This window comes from Parasteatoda tepidariorum, chromosome 3 (genome assembly GCF_043381705.1).
Source record: "Parasteatoda tepidariorum isolate YZ-2023 chromosome 3, CAS_Ptep_4.0, whole genome shotgun sequence".
Lineage (NCBI taxonomy): Eukaryota > Metazoa > Arthropoda > Arachnida > Araneae > Theridiidae > Parasteatoda > Parasteatoda tepidariorum.
In genome coordinates this window covers 87,577,792-87,597,997 of record NC_092206.1, presented here as the reverse complement: position 1 = coordinate 87,597,997, position 20,206 = coordinate 87,577,792, and the positions used below count along the sequence as shown (strand labels likewise).

Sequence of the window (20,206 nt, the reverse complement as noted above, 5' to 3'; positions counted from 1 at the left end):
GTATTATTGTTTACTTATAGCAATGGCATAAGTTCTTGCATTTCGTTCTTTTTCTTTTTCTAAAATAAATTAATATTTGTTCTGTAAATTTAATTGTTTTTTTAACAAAAAACTTTTAATAAAAATGTTTCAAATTTTAAGTGAATCTATTTTATAGCAATTATAAAGTTAAAAAGTGCAATAATATTTGGTATAAGCAAAATTTTAAATCATTGAAATTACGTTTTGATATACGACAGAAAACGGTTAACATTTTTATTTTTTTCATATTTTAAGCGGAAAGTGAAGTTCATCATTTTGCTTCCAGATGGCATTCAAAGTAACACAACTTAATTTTTCGGACTAGTTTTTGCTTCTGCCCCTAGATGGCAGAGCGTACGCATCGAATTGAATGAGAAAGCGGGAAACGGTTGATTGAGATGAAATCTACGCAGATCATTTCATCCCTCTCCCAAGGTAAGAAGGGAATGAGAGCGGAAGATGTCGTCCATCCACTTCCCATATGCTCTCCTTGTGATCTTATTTGCTTCCTGCTCTTCCGCCAGGTGTCAAGGTAAGTGGTTTTTCTATTTCACATTACGAGGTGACAATTTAAATTATTTAAACTTAGGAATTTTTTGTTGCTTCTTGTGATCATTTGGTTGGTTTTATTTTCTTCAAAATCTTTTTTAAAAGAATCACATTCTTATTTTTCTTTAGTTTGATAAATCCATCTTATTTTTTAATCAAAGAAAACAAAAATCAATCTCATAATGTCGAAACGTAAGATAATATGCGTCGTATTTTATTCAAAAATAATTATTTAAAGTGAGAAAAAGTACAAATTTTCTGCAATAAGTACAACATTTGAGGCAGAATTTTAATATTGTTTTTTTAATTTAAGCTTCCAGTTCAATCTTTTTTATTATTATTACATATTACATATCACATATTACATATCACATTATTATTATTATTCATAAAGTTTTGCTCTCTTGAGATATTTTTTGAGGAAAACAATTATTTAACAGCGAAATCCGAACTCAAATTCTTCATATTTCTTTAAAATAACAAATCGTTTTACATACATAATACTGTTGTTACCGAATGTTTCAAGTTCAGGCATTATAAATTTCTATTTTTTGTAGTTTGGAACTTGTTATCAAATTTTAAGACCATGAAAAATTATTTATTCAGAATCATTTGTTCTTTTTTGTTTTTTCTGTTTGATTTAACAGATAAAATTGAAAATAAGAAAAAGAATACGAAAATGCTTCATTTGTTAAATCGTTTTCTAAAAAAAATAATTGTTACTGTTTTTTTCTTCAAAATAAAGCATTTCAAAACTTTTTGTTAGGTGATATATCATTGTGCAACAATAGTTTACACGAATACTCTTGTCAATTAATTGTTTACACAATTTTTCAATTTAAAATGCAAATAAATATCTGCAAAACTCAGCGCAAATTAATATCAGCAGATTTGTGAAAAACGTAAAGTAAAAAGAATAAAAATTTTGGAAAAAAATAAGCGAAGTATTTTTTGAACGAAGAATTGTAAAAATAAAAATTCAAATAAAAGCAATAAGTTGCCCTTCTTTGCTACATAAGTGTAAATATTTCATAGATTCTTCTTATATTTTTATGGCTCTAAAACTTGAAGTGTAGATACGTATAATTTATTTACAGTTGACAAGTATAATATGGAAATTCGAATGAAAAATTCATTCCGTTCTCTTTTATTAGTTTATTTATATTTTTAAAATTCTTTGAAAGCATGAAAATAATCTGCAATGTATGTATACACAACAGGTAATAGTTTAAGAATTAACATGTTATACTTAATTTATTCGATTAAAATTTTACACTATCAAAAGATTTGTTTTGTTATTAATCAGGTAGGAAAACTTTAAATTTATTCCAAATGAAAATAATTTTGCATTGTCGGTAAATAGAAATTGTAAGTTTTTCTTTAAAAAAATCATTTTTTAGGAAAAAATTTAAATCAATTTTACAACAGCTTTTAAGATTTTTATTTGAATCAACTAATAATTCGTTTTTGGCATTCATAATGCAAGCTTGCAAAATATTAATCTGCCCGTGTGTGAAAGCAACATCGTCGATAGAATTATCAATGTCATTTAAGAAATACATATATTTGTCGAATTTTCTCAAACCATTAATTATCTGACTTGCCCTTTTTCCCTTTAAACAATTATCATTTTAATAATACTTGCAAACATGTTTCAAATCTAACTTCTTGTTTGATTAAGACTATTTAGCATAACTTTTATTATTAACTATATATTTTCAATGCAAAAAAGATGCATTTCATAATAGATTTAGAAAAGTCAAAATCAATTTAGGTTTTGCATAAAAAAACATTTCTCATTTATGATTGTAAATTCTGTAATTGAAATAGAATTTTAGTTATTATATTTCTATGATAAATAAATTTTTAGCGTTTATTTATGTAAAAAATTATTGTTTGGAAGGGGAAACTTTCAAATTTATTTAATTGTCTTTTAAAAGTCTGATCAAAGTTTGCCAGAATTGCGTATTTTCACTTAATATATTTATTATTAAGTATTGTTATACTTAACGTAAATTTTAGAATGTTTTCCTTTTTAATTATCTCAAAAGTGTATAAATAGCTGTAATTACATTTATAAAGTTTTTATATTTTTGATGTTGAAACATCAAATAATTATATCTTCACTATGCATCAGTTAATTTGTGTTTAAATACACAACTTAGAAATGCTTTTTTGTTACCTAAAATCTAAAAATTAATACTAAAACAAAGATCACTTTGTGCACCAAAAATTTAATACTCTTGATATAATTTTTCTCCTCTTTTTCCAAGAGTTGAATGTACTGAAAGCATAGAAACGTTCGAAAAGCAGACGAGAGAAAACGGCCGTAAGAGCGCATGTTTTGTTATCGATCAGAAAAGTATGCTCGCGCAACTAAGAGAGATTCTTACAATTGAGAGAGAACATTTATCACGTGGTACGAAGAAATAATGAAAAAAGAAATCCTAGCACTTTGTCTTCCACGCATGTAGTTTGATCAAAGAGGATAAAAATAATTCAAAAAATTTATTCAATTTTATCTTTTATTTATTTATTTATTTTTACTTTGTATTTTATAAAGAGTGACATGTTTGATTATTCTTATTCACTCAGTGCATCATTTACTCAAGTTGCTTGCTTCATTCAAAACGATTTTATTGATTTTTAATGTTTTCTTATCATTTTTGTTGCGAGAATTCCCTCGTCTGCTTTTTATTTTTTTAAAAAGTCGTCTGAGTAAATCGATGAAAATAAAGCCTTTCAAGTCAATATACTGTAATTTTTTATTGTCTGAAAAAAGTTCAACACGTCTCAATTTTCTTGCTTCACAAGAAGACAACAGTTAATTGATAAAATATTTTTTTTTTGAAAATATTTTCTTTTATACTTTTAAACTTTCTAAAATGACTCCATGAGTGTTTGTTTAAACCAAACGAAATCATTTTGGCTTCAAATAATGAAAATGAAAGAAGTCAAATGTGGTGAAAAATATCGATTTAGAAAAGATCACCTAACTCAATTGTTATTTTTTATTTATTTAAAAAAATATTTTTTAACATTATGATTATGAATGTTATGACTTTTTTTGTGTATTTCTAGTAAATGTTTTCTTGTAAAGCATTAATTGATAGTTTCTGTACGAAAAAAAATCAGCTGATGAAAAAGATGTTTAAAAAATTATTCTTGTTAGAAAAAAAAAACTTTTATCGGATACACATTTTAGAGGTTGTTACGGTGAGTTTTGAAACAAATTTAACGAGATGTAATATTATATCGTATTTGTGAAAATTATAACTTTTTAAAAACACTAATTAAAGAACCAGTTCATAATAGATTTTATGAAAAACAATATCATTCTTTAAAACTTGATAGTATTTAAATATATTTAAATAGTATTTAAAAAGTATTTGAAAAGTATTTAAATTAAATTCTATAAAGAAGTTTAAATCAAAATCTTTATTATTTTGACTTTATTCCCTTTTTTCATGGTGCTTCACAGTTTTTTGCTAATTAAATTTATCATTATGACTAACAATCATTTTCTTGCCCAATATTTAATTTCGAACAATAACATCTCAAACTCAATTAAAAATTAACGGATTACCTGAGAGGAATTATTTTTGTGATGAAACAGTTAAAAAAATTATTCAAATATTCTTTTATTTTTTGTTTTAACTTAATATTTCAACTCCTAATGAAAAATAAAATATGATGATATTTTTTTATGTTGTTAGCAGGGCAATGTAAAGATAATATTATTTATCAAAACAGTTGTTACAAAAAATAAATAAATAATAGTAAATTATGATACGTTAATAAAAAAGAAAAAAAAAATTTTAAAAATTGAGGAAAAAATAACACTATTTTCAACAAAATACAAAGAAATGCTTATTGCTAAATTGGCTAAAAAAATTTATTGTAAAGTGATAATATGAGTTTAATTAGTTCAAAAATTAGAAAAGATTGATGAAATAATAAAAAATGATGTTTTATTTCAACTTAGTTAAAAAAATTTGGTTGTGTACAGTCAGCCTTAAATAAAAGTTTGAAGACATGAACTTGAAAACGGGTTTTAAAAAAAACAAAGCAAAATTAACGCGCTTAAGATTCTCTTGTTTTCCTTTCAATTTAAATTTGTTTGAAAACCAAACATAATAATATGCTTTCAAGTTATTAGTTTAAAAAAAATTTGCAATCTTAATTAAATGTTAAAAGGATGCTTTTTTTCTTTGAAATTGAAACTTAAAATAACGAAACAGGCATTAAAAAGATTTGTTTGCAAAGTAAAAGGGTTAAAATTAAGATATGATCAAGATTGCAGCCACTTTTTTGTATGATAATAGAGTTCAAAGAAAATTATTATTTTTCAATAATTATTGCGCAAAATAAGCATAAATTTATTTTAAATATGAAACGAATTACTTTTATTTAAATTGGTGTAATGTATATTTTATACAAAGTACGCAGAGTATTTAACATAAATGAAAGCTAAATATATTTTAAATTTCATATGCTTAAAATTAATTTGTATTAAATCACATTTTAAAAAATATCATTGTTTATTCATAATTAATCATTCTTATTTGTTAAATAAGTTTGTTTTTTAACTATTTAGAGAAAAATTCATTTATAAAATAATGTATATCATAAAAAATGTATTTATTATGCAAAATTTATGAAACTGAAAATATTTTTAATGGTTCAGATAAATATCAGGAACTCAATTATTTTAAAATAATTATTAAAAAAAATAACATATTTAAAGAAACAATTGAAACCTAAAAAAGTATTCTTAGGGGTACAGTTTTTTAATCTTAGAAAATGCAAAAATATCGCATTGATGTTTTTTTATTAAAGAAAGAATAAATATCGGCTTCAAAATTCTTCAATATTAATAAAATATTGCTGAAAAAATAGTTTTTATTTAAAGAAAAGGTTTGATAAGCCTTACATAATCCGAAAAACAAAAGCTTAAAATAAACGTTTTGAAGAACTTTTTAAAATTCTTTTATTTTTTAAAGTCACTTCAAAGAAATATCATTTTTTCTCATTTGGGTTAATAAAATGAGTAATTATTTATCTACTTATATTTCGGGTAACAAATATTATTCCAGAAATAATTCATTTAATTCTGAAATAATATTTTTTCAAACGAAACAAAGATATATCTCGATCGTAATTATATGGATTCACACTATAAAAATGTCCCCAGAAGTATGTGGGAAAATAGAGAAGGCAAAATTTATTATCAAAAGCCCATCTTTTATGAACGTATTTTTTGGTAAGCTCTTTCTCACGATCTGTAACAACTTAACATGTTTTCAGAGAAAGGGAGTTGGAGATTACCGCGTTAAGCTGAATCCGAAAAATATTATCTCTCCCATTACACATTTTGTAAAACCACTTTTCTTCGATGATCTTAGAACAAAGAAAATAAAAAAATGCACTACTTGAGTTCCTTTAACTCGAATTGAAGCTTTCATTCCATACAACCTGCATCATTTTGCCTGAAAAGAATTGTTTGGACTTCAAAAGGAAACAAATGCTTTAAATATTAAAAAGAACGAAATATTGTACTTTTTAAAAAGTCGCCAATTCATCAAGATCTTTTGACGAAAATCCTTAAATTCATTAAAAAATTCTCAATTTTTGGATATTTTTCTGCTCCCAAACAATGTAGAAACCCAAAATCAGATTACAGAAACCTAAAATCTTACACTCCCACACTGTAAAAAAAAAAATTCTGTTTTATAACGGAAAATTTCTGACAGCAAACTGGGTAGAAATTGTCCCTATGCTACAGGAAAAACACGCTTACAGAAATTTCCTGTATCAAAACATGACAAAAAAAATCTGTCCGCATCAGATATTTTCCGTACGGCAGAGAAATTTGACATGGTTTGCGCTGGAGTCCAGATTTTTTAAAATTTTGTTTATTTCCTTAATTATTCTATTTTTTGTGTGACCTTTCGTGACATTTGAGTATTCGAAAATTATAACAATTGTAAAAATTATTGAATAATTTTTTTTCCATCATTCCAACGTCCCTGGTAGCCCGCCAGCTCCTTGACCACCATAGGGGCCAATCAGCACCTGTTTCTATGTATCAAATTAATTGTAGACCGCTCTGATAGTTAAGTTTTTCATATTCGAAACTGAGAAAATTTGTACTCAACAGATGCAATCTGTCTCAATAGTTACAGATTTTATTTATTAACCGAAAAAAATATCTCCTTTGGCAGATAACGATGTAGTTAAACAGTAAATTTCTGTAATTTTAGAGAACAGAAATTGTCAGTGGGAAAGTTAATTATTCTGTTTTTTAATGCAAATGTTTACAGTGTATATAAGGCCTACAGTATATAATATCTATATAATAGCCTAGAGGATGTAAAGCTGCAGCCCGCAAATCTCAAATTTATGGGATGCGGCTAACAGAGGAGAGTAGAGAACAAAGCAGAGGGCCTTATTTGCCACTGGGCATGAAAAGAGATGATGAACATGCTGATAACACAATGTAACATTCAAGTAATGAATAATCAGGGCGCAAACTGACGATTTCCTCAATATTGAAATTTTGCGCCATTTCTATATTTAGCATGAAGGGTGTTGGCTACAAATTGACAAAATTTAGCCAACAGTCAAGTATAACTGTTACAAAATGGCATCAGTAATAAAAATAGCATATTATTAAAAAATGAAGGCATTTCTTAAGGCGACACAGCCTTCAGAAAGAAAAAAGATAAATTACGCAGAACTAGAGGAGTTATTTCAGGCTGTAATTTTATGCATACAGTATAATGAATTATTTCGTAAAATACAATTTTCATAGTTTCAAGAATATCATTTTCAATACTCGCGAGTAATTAATTTAAGCGTTGTCTATTTTTTCGAATACAGTTGCCAAGCGCAAACTTTTTAAGGAATAATTTTTTAATAAGAACTTTCCATTTCAGACCTTAACTATCCTAGAAACCCCTCATCCATAGTACGAAGACTCCGAACAGGGCACTTCAAGGACATAAAAATACCTCCAGACAAGACCACCAGATACTACCCAATATGCAAACATTCCCCCCGTACCCAATTAATGCCAAAACACCTTTTCAACTGACAGGCCATCCTAGTTGCTCTCTTTAAACCCGACCTACCGTCAGAGAACATCCTCATGCATTAGAACTCGCAAAACTCATACTCCAAACGCTTGGAAATATTTACTACATAATCTTTCCTTTATTCTTTTTGCATATTTTGCACCATAAATTGTTGTAGAAAAAAGTACAGGAATCTTGCGTGTAGCTACATCTTAGCATACATTTTCTAGAATTTTAACTGTTATTTTTTTTCCTTCTCGTTCATTTTTTCAACAAAATAATGGCATACTTAAAAAAAAAATGTCCAAAAATGTAGAGTTTTGCCAAAAATTCAACATCGAAGAGAAAAAAGTCTAGGTCAATAAAAATATTTTAAAATTTGATTTACTATAACAAGTGGCAAAATTATAAACAAAGTTTTCAAAGGAAACACACGTTTTAACATGGTTTTTCGAAGCTCTGTCGCCAAAGAAAATTAAAAAAACACATTTTAAATGCCTTACACTTGAAGGAAAGCGATGATTTTAGCCGTGAGTAATTATCTGGGCTTTAAAACGCACAAATAACTTAAATATTTTATAAGTCATTAAACTTTCTTATAAATCGCCAATTTGGCGTCATTTTTCCACCTTGATGAAAATTATCAAAATCACTGCCGTATTCTTTGTTTTTGCAAATTTTTATGAGGCTAGGTTACGCAGCATTGGAGTAAGTTATTAAATATTAAAAAATTAGACCACAAATGCTTTTTATTTTCTCCAAAATTGTGGCTTTTCTCTATATTGATGTTTCGCCCCATTTTCCAAAACAAGCGTAGGGAGCGCTGGCTTTAGATGGGCCAAACTTGTCTAAACAGCCATGAATAACTGTTATGAAAACAGCATATTATTCGCAAAAAAGCATAATTTCACAAAACGGCTGAGCATTCGAAAAACAGCCTTAAATGTTTGAAATATTTTCTAGTTTAAATTACTTTTCTAAAACCATTCATTCTTTCTGAAGAGGTAGATTATTAGAGAAGAAGTAATGGTGCTCTTAGACATCTTTTATCTACATCCGTCTGTTGAGAATTCCTAGGTGTAGGGCTGGTACAGAAAGAAAAAAATATTCGAATGCAGAACAACTCGGTCTTTGTCATTCTGATGAGATTCGCTGTCATTTATTTTCTCCGGTGAGGGATGAAGGCTGTCCAACCAGAACGCAGAGTCATGGTCGAGTTAGCCATTGTTTCTCAATTCTTATGTAGAGATGATGTCTACTCGACACTCAGGGGTCAAGTTCGTGGTCAGTTTTGTCGAGGTGAAGAGCCGCTTAACTGTGCTCTGCAGAAAAGTGTTTATTTTATTTCTCGTTTGGCGCTTGGCGGTGCTTGGGAAGAATTCTAAGGAAACATATCCATTTCATTGAAAGTGAATTTATTGCATTTAGTTTTTCCCTGCTTTGATTGTGTAAAGGATTTCGTTTTTTTGTGATGATAATTAAGTTAGGATTTATTGCTTGCAATTTAATGATGAATGAAAAAACTTTTTTTTTCTTTAACTTGAATTTTAAAGAGAATAAAGTCAAATCAATAAGGAGCTACTCCTGTTTATAACTCTCAATAACTCCCCTTCATAGCTAATGAAAATATTTTTCTTTATTTTACCTAATATCCAGATTTTGAATTTTTAAAAAGTTATTATTTTATGTAATATTTGTAATAATAAATTTTGCTTCCAAACATTCTGGCAATTTTACCAGAATTTTTTCTTCGCGATGACATATGTGTTAGTTTTAATAACCATTTTTGCAAAACTTTGAGGCACTTAAGAAATTCTTAAGAAATTCTATTCTTCATTAAGAAATTCTATTAATTCTTAAAAACAATTAATCATGTCCAACAGGGTTAAATCGCATGATTTGTGAGGTCAGTTGTGATCACCAAATTGACAGTTTACTCGACTAGGAAGTGATTAATGTTCGAAATTTTACTAAACAATGAAGACGCATTGTTCTTTCACGTAACATTCCATGTTTAATGAGCTTTGACGATTATTGGTTGTTTCTCTGTCCTCTTTTTTTTGTTAATACATTATACCATAAATGGTTAAGCATCTTTAGTTAATGCATTAATAATTAAAATGTATTTTGTCTAGCTTGTGTGTGCACAAGAAATAAAAGACACTTTAACTGCATTCAATTTTTTATGAATTTATTCATTATTAGTTCTTAAGCTCTATTCCCAATCCATTTTTTAAACACTTTTTTAGATACTTAAAAACTAGCACTCAAAAACACTACTGTAAGAGAGCAAATTCAGTTCCTTTAGATGTATGTTTAAATTTTTTAAATGTCGTGGCTCACTGTTATCAGTATAATTTTAAGGAATTTTTTAAAAACGAGAAATAAATATTAAAATAAAAATACATGCTGTACCTGAAAAACTTTTTTTTTGCTCAACTAGTTAAGTTGAAAGCTGAGTACTTACAATTCGAAAAGAAAATATCAGTTATTTTTATATCATATAATCTGTAGGCTGTTGGTCTGCAAGTATAATTGTTGTGCGTTGAGGCTTCGAGTGCATAAATTTGTAAAATATTTTAATGGGTAGTAGACCAAGAGCAAATAATATGAAATAGTTTTTAATTTCTTTAAAAAAAATTCGCATGCCAACTATTTGAAGTTCTATGTAAGCTTATAGAAGTTTCAAATCAATAAAGTTTTAATCGCGTTTCTACAAAATGCAAGTTAACTTCATGGTGGTATAATTGCCTTCTGTCTCCGTAACCATAGCAACTTCGGAATGAAAATCCTGGGATGATGTATTCGTTTCACTGCGCAGAAGAATGGTTTCGCGTCCAAAGAGAAAATTCCCTTAAAAAATAAATATTAAAGAAATAAAAGACTTTAAATCTAGCTGAAAACATTTTGAACAATAAATTTCGAAACCCCCACTTCCCATCTTTGTCTAAAACAAACTAGTTTTCTCATTATTTTATAAACTTTTTTTTTTCTTTATGTGAAAGTGAAAATTTATTTTTCGATTTCTTTCCAATTGTATTAGGAAAAATAGCAGTAATTTAATTAAATTATTGTTTTTGTTTTATTTACTTCAGTAAGCTTCGTGTTGAACAAAAAGGTAATGAAGAGACAATTACCCATAAACTTTCCCTTAATTAAAGAGCTGTGCGACATTTGTTAATTAAAAGTTAACGTAAGGTTAAAATTAATTGAGCGTGTTGCTTGTCTGTTTCTGTAACCGGATATTTATAATGTTATATTTGATGTTTATAATCAAATGTCGGATATTTATAATGTTATAATGGATATTTATAATATATATATTGTTTATGTTGTTGAAACGTGACATTTGTTTACTATCAACTGTTCTCTCCATTCTATTTCGAATAAGCCAAGCAATTCAAGCATCAATTCTTTTAAGTGATACATTCTACATTCTTACACAAAAAATTTTTCACAAAGATTTCAATTCTTTCACTATATTTTTCCTATGCACCGAAGTTGACAGGTGCACAAAGCAGAAATATATCACGGTTACCATAAAATACATAAACAAATAATTAATAAATATTTAACTAAATATAATAACTAAATTAAGTAAAAGATATAGAAGAGAAAGAATTATATTTCAGCAAATTCGATTTGCGATACGACGCTATATTTATTTGACTTTACGTTAATTAACATTCTAACTGATGAGGAGAAACTTAGCTCAACTTTAAGACGCTATTTTGCTTTTAAACGATTGACTGACACTGACGTCATATGTCTCAGGTGTGAGTATCCGTGATCTTCTTCTTGAAGTACCTAATTCAGGAATTAAACGCATTTTTTTTTTCGAAAATAATTAAAACTTATAAGGTCATTTATTGACTTCCTCTCAAATTTTTAAAGAATTTCCTGATATAAATTTGACAAAATAAAAATATTATTTTTAATAAAACATTTTCATCTTTAAATTTTAACTGTTTAGTGAATGTTTATTTTACCTGATGGAGAAATAAATATAAATAGAAACTCGATTTCATTTTAATAAGTTTTGTTAATCTCTATCAGTTTTTTTTAATAAACGCTGCCCATAATAACGTCATTACTTATTATTACTATTTATCTTATTATATTTCTTATATTTTTATTGACTATTTTTTTATTTTTATTGCTTACCTTTTATCTCTAAACCAAAAGTTTTTTTTAACCTAACCAAAACTCACTTAACAATGATACTTAAAAAACAAATACCTAGTGGAATACTTTTTTTAATGATTTAATGCATAAGAATTTAATTTTATTAACCTTCGTATAAATGAAACATATTAGACGAATTTCCCTAATAAGTTTAAAATTTTTACTTAATCATTACAATTGAAGCACTTGGAGTAATAAGCCACATTTTCAAATTGACCAGAAGAGCACTTTTTGTGAAAAACATTATGATTTCTATCACGATGTTTTTGGTATCTGGCTGTAATCTAGATAAATAGTCTTATTATTATTTTTTCATCTAATCGATATTCTAGCTGCTTGTAAAACACATATCTAAAAACAATACAAAGGAACAGTTTGATGAATTAACTGCCATTTGTGGGGAAAGAAATGTGGTCCATCACAAAAACTTAGATTCCTAATAGCACTGATAATAATGCATTGAAACATTGAAAGAAGATTTCATTCTAAAGTTGAAATAATAATTATATGAATCAAAAAAAATAAATGATCACGTTTGCAAACAATAAATTAAAGCGTATTTTAATCCGGATGGAGAAGAAACAACAACCCGTATCACAACATAAAATCCAAGGGATGAGATAGAACGGATGCAGTATTCGAAACAGTGGCATCGTTCAGTGACAGAACTAGTAACCTTGATTTGCGTGACAGATAATCGGATTTGAGAGATATTCAGAATACACGCACGCATATTGATACATGCATAAATGAGAGTTTAAAGTATTATGGATGCTATTCTCCACGCTTTTAAATATTCGTGAGTTCTCTAGTGAACCATTTTTACTTTTTAAACTACTTATACCTTTACTCGATAAAGAATGCAGTTTTTAAGTGTTTCTAAACTGTTAAGATGGGAATTTTTCGCACTTTTAGCTGAATGCACGCTTACTATTCAATCAGATCTTTTGTGCTTGGAAACTCAGTTTAATTAAACATATGTGCTTTTTTATAAAGAGAAGTATGAAAAATTCTTATGAAAAAATCTTACATTAAAAAATATTAGACGGGGAAAAAAATTATTTTTTTAAAATTATTAATGAGCAACATATAGTTTGTTAAATTATTAACTCAATGAAATTTTTATAAACCATAAGTATGAAGAAAACAAGTCATTTATATATTGGATAAATCGTAAAAAGAAAGAAAATATTTAAAAAAATTGCTATTCAAAATAGTGGTTCAAAAAATATATATAGATAAATTTACGAAGTTAATGATATATGAAAAATATTTACCTTATGATAAGACAAGGGTAATATATACACTATAATTACAGACATAATATAAACTGAATAGCTATTTTAAAAATAAATATTATAATCAATAATCCATTTATTATTATGTCTACTCGTAAAAAATTATTTTCAAACTTTCGCTCATTTCAAATACTAAACATATTATTTAAAATAATAACTTGTTTCATTTTTTCTAGTTTAACAGGTTTAAATTCTCATTGAAGTGTGATACAGACTAGTTCCGTGAATACAGATTTATTACACTGAGGAAAAAAAAGCGTGGTCAAAACTGTCGGAATATGGTAAAATTTACCGTGTTTCTGGATCTATGAGTCCACCAAAAAGGAATGTGGTTTGATAATAATTATGGTAAAATTAACAATAAAATATTGTTTTATAATACGCATTAAAATTTGATAAATGTGAAAAAATTTGATAGTTTTATCCTGATAGCTTTGAGCTTGTCATAAAATCCATTTATTTGGTTGAATTTACTTTTCAGTTTTGTACTTTTTACAAAGGGTGAGATAATAAGAAATATAATTTTGAAAACCAGAATTTCCCGGAAACCGTTATAATATGAACGGAAACCATTATCAAATAAGTGATTTAAATACCGTATATTTTGAGTTTCTTAACCACAATTATGGGTTTTTTTTGGAAATGTCATACAGTACGTTAGTTTTAGCAGAAACTTTTCTCCTTGTGTAGATTAATAATTTAAATAAATCTTAATGTATGTCACAAGAACGTTTTTTAACATAAAAATTGTTTGCATTTTTATCTTTAAAATTTAGGGAAACATCTGGAAAAAAAATTATTTTGAATATCGTTTTCAATGAGTGGCGAATCATGAGTTAATATCGTTTTCACTTTTTATCTAAAAAAAAGTATAATAAATTTTATTCTTATAATTATTTAATTACGTTACTATTACATAGAACAAATTTCTTCCATCTATAAAATCTACTTTAGTAAACTCCTATAGCATTTGAATCTCTCTTTTACTTAAAAGACATTAATATGAAATAATTATGATTGCTATACCATTATGAAAAGTAATGAAGTTTCGCTTCAGGAAAATTTTTAATTTTGAATTGCTATAATGTTGCTCCATTATTGAGTAGAGATAAATGTGTATTTTAATTGAATAATACTGAAGACATATCAGTTAAAAGGGAATAATTAAGATATTTCACTATTAGCCTTGGTGGCTCAGGAGATGGATCGAATCTCAGCGATGGCTGGTCGATGAGAATTCCGCGTCCGGCTTGCACCGACCACAGTGCTGACGTAAAATATCCTCAGTGGTAGACGGATCATGTGTTAGAGTCCCCTTACCGTCAGGCTAACTGGGAGAGCTTAGGTGTTTTCCTTTCCATGTAACGCAAATGCGGATTAGTTCCATCAAAAAGTCCTCCACCATAACAAATTTCTCCCAATACCTGATCCAGAAGTTCCCTTGTCTTCTGGATTGGGTTCAAAATTACGAGGCAATGGAGTTGTACATTGGTAGCCGTAAACTGAAAATTCGGTCGGCTGTTCTACGACGGTTATATATTTATATATATTCGACAAACTCGGATATACATTTTAAAATAAATTTAACCGGTTTTAAATAATTTACAGCTTCAAGTCACATCTCATTTAAAATTTAAAACAACGCTACGTTAAATAAGTTAAAGTAATTTAAAATCAGTTACACATACGCAAGGATATTGAAGAAAAAAGAAGTAGGTTGCGAAGCTAGGGAAATACCTTATTCATATTCAAGTGTCAAACTTACCTACTTTTTGGAGTGTTTTGCTCTTTTTCTAACTTAGACATACAAAAATCACTTAAGCTTTTCGGAAGAATTACATCTATCATCTTAAGAGCACTTACGTTGGACAGGTTAAGTAAAATGCGATTCTACCTGTCAATTTTATAAATATGCGTTTTTTAGTATTATTGGACAATCACCATAAAAAAGTGTGTTTACATTACTCATGTGATCGATTTTATAGGCACAGTGGCCTTTTCAAAAAATTTCCAACTTTATCGTGAGAAAATTTTTGCCTTAAATTTCTATTTTATAAACAAGTAAATAAATTCTCAAAAAGTTAGTGGACGAATAAATTACTCAAATATAAACAGGTGAATTTAGTTTATTTTTTTATGTCTGAAATCATTTTTACCATATTGAATTAATATTTGATATTATAAAGAGCACAATTAAATTTATAAGCAATTAGCATTTATGTGATTGAAACAATTATAAGAGATCGGGTGGGATGAACAGAATATTGAAGATTTGTAAAATGTTCTCAGAAATATTTAGAATGGTGGCACTTTGCAACAATCAACTTAAACTGTAATTGCTGTAAAAGTTACAATTTTTCTCAAGTAATGTTCCTAATGTGATTTGTTTAACAGGATATTTCCAGACGAAATTCCGAAAATCTTGGATATTTTTAATTATTATCATTTTAATTATTAACGATTTACAACAATATTTCGAAGAATGTTCCATTTAATTTAATATATCATCTTTTGTTGGATAAATAGAAACTAAAATAAAATGTAAAGAAAGCGCTCCATTATATTTTCGTTTCCCAATCTCATGAAGAAAATAAATCTGTGAAGCATTTTTCTTTTGTTTAACTGACCTTTCTAGCCTAGCGGCCAGATTTCAGATTCGTTGTAATAACAGTAATTGGATAAAATCAGCTTTTATCCTGTTTTCAAAACCACTTAAACTTAGCCAACATAGTAATTTAAAAATTATTAAGTTAATATTTCTTTAGCATCTATATGAGTTATAGTACTACTAAGTTGTCACTATGAGTTACTGTGTCACTATGAGCATCCATATGAGTTATAGTACTACTAAGTTGTCACTATGTCACTATGAGCATCCATATGAGTTATAGTACTACTAAGTTGTCATCATCACTAAGTTGTTCACAACGCGTACCTTTTTTAACGCAATTTTAATATTCATCAAAATAATTAACGTTATTTAATTATTTTAAACATGAATAACATAATAATATTATTACATTATTATAAACATAAATGACGTAAGAATAACATTATCATTAGCATAATATTATTTGAATGTATATATTTTGATAATAAATAAAAATTTTAATATCACTTAATTATTCATCAAAAAAAGTTCTTTCTCGACCTGGATTTTCAAAATCAACAAAAAATAAATCAATGAAGTAAAATCTATGATCCTGCAGTACTATGATTCTAATATATTGGGCGAGTGGTGTCGTCTTTCATTGATTTTAATTTTTCAAGTGAAAACAATAATAGCAGAATTTTCCAAGTTTGATTTTTTTACAAGAAAACTATTTTCCTATTATGAAAAAGCAAATTGGAAAAAAAAAATGTTTCAGAGAGAAAAAGAAAGAAATTTTAAACAGAAATTCTTTTGGCGATAAGATTAGTGTTTTTTTTTAAGTGAAAGCGATAAAAATAATAGAGTTTAATATTTTTTTTTAATTATTAAGCTTTCAAGACAAAATGTTTTCCTGTTTTTCAAAAAAAATCTATGCAACTGTGTGTAAATTTGGAACAGTTATTAAATGATATAATTTCAGAAAGATATAATCGTAACCTTCTAAAATATCCTAACTAGCTATTTTGAATTACAGTATGAGAAAGAGAAATAAGTTACAAAAAACGGTACTCATATCTTCTGCTACTGATTCTATTCCATCTATGATAGATATTGTGGTTTGAAAAGTAGAAGTCTCTCCTTATCAGAAGTCTTGTTGTTTCTAAATTTGAAGTAGTAATGTAAGGATTAGTTAACGATTAAAATAAAATTTGTAAGAATCTATAGTTTTTTATGTCTCTGCTTATTAAAGATTTTTTGAACGGTAATAAAAATTTACCGAAGTGATCAGTATAGAATAGTTAGATTAAGAACAATGAAAAATGTTTAACATTCTAAAGTTCTTTTGCAACCTGTGCTTTGAATCTTAATTGCAATTCGGCAGACGATAAAAATCTTTTAAAAAAAAAACAATAGGAGCGGAAGATTAAAAAGTTCTCCAATCTGCATGGAAGAGAAACTGTGTTACTAATGTCTCGCAATTTCACGGTTCGTTGCATTAAACAATGTCAAGGTTAAAAGTGTTTTCTGTATTTTAATCTAGATTACATGCTTTTTTAACCTCATATATGTACATATATTTGACATTAATTACATTAAACAAGACAAAGCAAGGATTGTAAAGTCGTATAGCAGTGTACTACTTCTTCTGTGATAAGGAATCAGTGCACAATAACCAGCAATAAGATATTGAAGAAGCCTCTTAAAACTTTGGGGAATAACAACTGCTCTTAAGTATCCCATGATATCCCATCAAAAGATATATCAAAGGAACTAGTTTAATTCAGATACTGAATTTAAATTGATTTCTTAAATGACGTTTAAATCAGAGCGCATTAATATTAAATACTGGTTTATTTCCTGCAGTATATTCGTTCGAAATATTTTATGTACAGTAAACTTTTTTTCAGTACTCTTTTTAAAATTTGCAATTAATTTTAAATTTTTTTGATTAAAACTTCTGACATTTGTCTAAATGCCTATAAAACTATAAAATCTGAATAAAGAATACAGAATATTGTATTTAGAGATATTGCTAACCTTAAGCTGCAAAGAAGAAAAAAACTAAAGTATAACTAGTCATGATAAATAAATGATTCCTTAAATTGTTGTGCATTGAGTTTTTTTTTCTTTTTCTCTATACAGTTACCACACATTTTTTTTCTCTGTGTAAATATACTATTCACTTATGATCATATTCATATTTTTTCAAATTTATCGTATTTTTATTAGTTTATTATTTTATTCATTATTCTATGATATATTTAAAAAAATCAAATTTACATTTGCTTCCAAGCTACTAAAAATTAAACATTGTTCTACAGAACTTTCTTTTCCATAAGGAACCTGAAATAAACTCCCCCACCCATCTCTGAAGCACCATTTTAACAGCCAACCCTTTTCATTCATCAGATAATTCGAACATAAAAATAATAAAACAGAAACGGAAATAAAAATGCCAGAGTAAAAAAAAATAAAAAATATCTACACTGAAATGACTATCTTTACTGCACTATACAAGGATGCTCGAACATTCTGACTCAATATTATCTTCTCGAACATCGTAGCGGTTCCGAAGAGTTTTGTTTGATTTTTTTTTTTTCGTGAATTTTAGCGAGGTTCTTCGTTTTTTTTTCCTATTGTATAAAGGTGAGTCCAGGTATAAAGGGCTGTTTCTAACAGAAAGGGGCTTTCCTGCCGGGAAATGTTCTGTTGTATTCAACCGTGTGAAAGGAAGAGGGTAACGCACGAGCGGAAGCATTTTATATTTGAGGGAACACTCACAAAATATATACAATATATTTGGTTCATTTAAAATCCAGCATTAATTATAAATTTTATTATGGGGTCAGTTATAACATATTTCACTTGTTACCTTTGTTCAATATTACATTTATAATTTTTTATAATGCTTTCGCAGTTAAAATTAGATTTTATCAATTGTGTTTTATTCACTAAATTTAATTATAAATACTTCATTCCCTGTTAAATTATGCACTTTGCTCATTCCCTTGCAGGACTCTAATTTCCTTCATTATGCTTTATTTACTATTAAAACGTTAAACATTTCTCTAACATTTATACACGCGTTTTACAATTAGAACTTTATTACTCTATACCTAATGCTTTATTCACAATTTTGATTTTATTCAAAACACTTCCACTTTTTTTAGAATTTTAATTTTACTCTTGCTCGCAGTCAAGTTTCAAATTTCAATCATAGCTCTTTATTCGCTTATAGAATAGAGCATCAATTTTGTAGTTATGCTTTTTTTTCATTATTTTATTTTAAATTGTGTTCTTCATAATTATGAAGAAATTGTAAAAAAAAAAATTAAAAAAAAAAATCATGAAGATAATTATTCGGGTAACAGTGTCAATACTTACGCAATGTTTATTAAACTATCACTTTTAGCGTCTTCAATGTTAAAAATATCGAATAAACAAACATAGAAAAGACTGTATAAATTGACTAAAAACAACGTTTAAAATCCCAAACAGTATGCTTTATTGAAAACCTAAATAGGTTACAAAAAATTTCGGATTAAATTACGGTAAGTAACAGCACTCATGTAGGATGCCGGCACTTTTTAATGCAAAGTTCATTTTTATTGTAACATATTACGAAACAAATAATCTTATCTACCGTAATTTTTACAGCAATACTTAATTTAAAGTCACTGAACCACTCTAATTAAGACATAAACACTTCATCATAACTCTTCCACTCATCCATCTCAAAGCACTGCTAAACTAAAGGTGTCAAGTTCGATTTTTTCTCACTTAAAATATTTCATGTTGTTGTTGTCTTGCGCCTCTTGTTTAATTTTATTGCAGTCATATTTAAGTCATATTCATATATGAGTCTTGTGTCTCATATTTAATTTTATACAATATATAATAATATGCATTGCTTGTTAATATTTATTGTTAATGTATGCAATATGCATAAAATAATAATTAAAATAAAAACAAATTCAATGTAGTATAACAAGTGATATTATAAAACATAAATCCCCAACGGAGATCAAATTAAACATTAATCTACTTATATATTATCGTTAAGTATCAGATACATTTAAATACATTTTTTTTGTAAGCATATTTATTGCTAGTTGCTTTTAGAAAGAAAGAAAAACACTTTAAATTAAATCTAGTTCCTGAAAATGACAAATTTTTATTGCTAATTGTTCTAAAGAACAACCCCTCACAACAAAGTGCACGCGCCTGTATGATATTTTTAAAAAAGAATAGGGAGATTAATGCTATATTTTTCACTTCGCGAACCCACCTTTCCTCTTCTTTCAGCCGACAATCGGAAGTGTATAGTAGAAAAGAAAAAAAAGAAGAAGGAAAAAAAAAGAAGAGTACGAAAAAAAAGCATTTATTTTCCTGCCTACCTGGTTGATATGCTCTTGAAATTGGGAGTGCCTCGAGGCATGAGCATTAACTTTTCTTATTTTTTTTTCTCGTTTCAGTCCATTCTT

At 27.3% G+C, this 20,206-nt stretch overlaps 1 protein-coding gene across 1 annotated transcript in view; it reads left to right on the top strand.

Annotated features, from left to right (window-relative positions):
- The first annotated feature begins 428 nt into the window (after positions 1-428).
- LOC107454090 (uncharacterized) overlaps positions 429-20,206 on the top strand; it is a 72,903-nt gene continuing 53,125 nt past the window's right edge. The window contains exon 1 of the mRNA XM_016071146.3: positions 429-553. Coding sequence (XP_015926632.1) covers positions 481-553 — 73 coding nt within the window. The 5' untranslated portion in view covers positions 429-480. The remainder of the gene's footprint in view (positions 554-20,206) is intronic.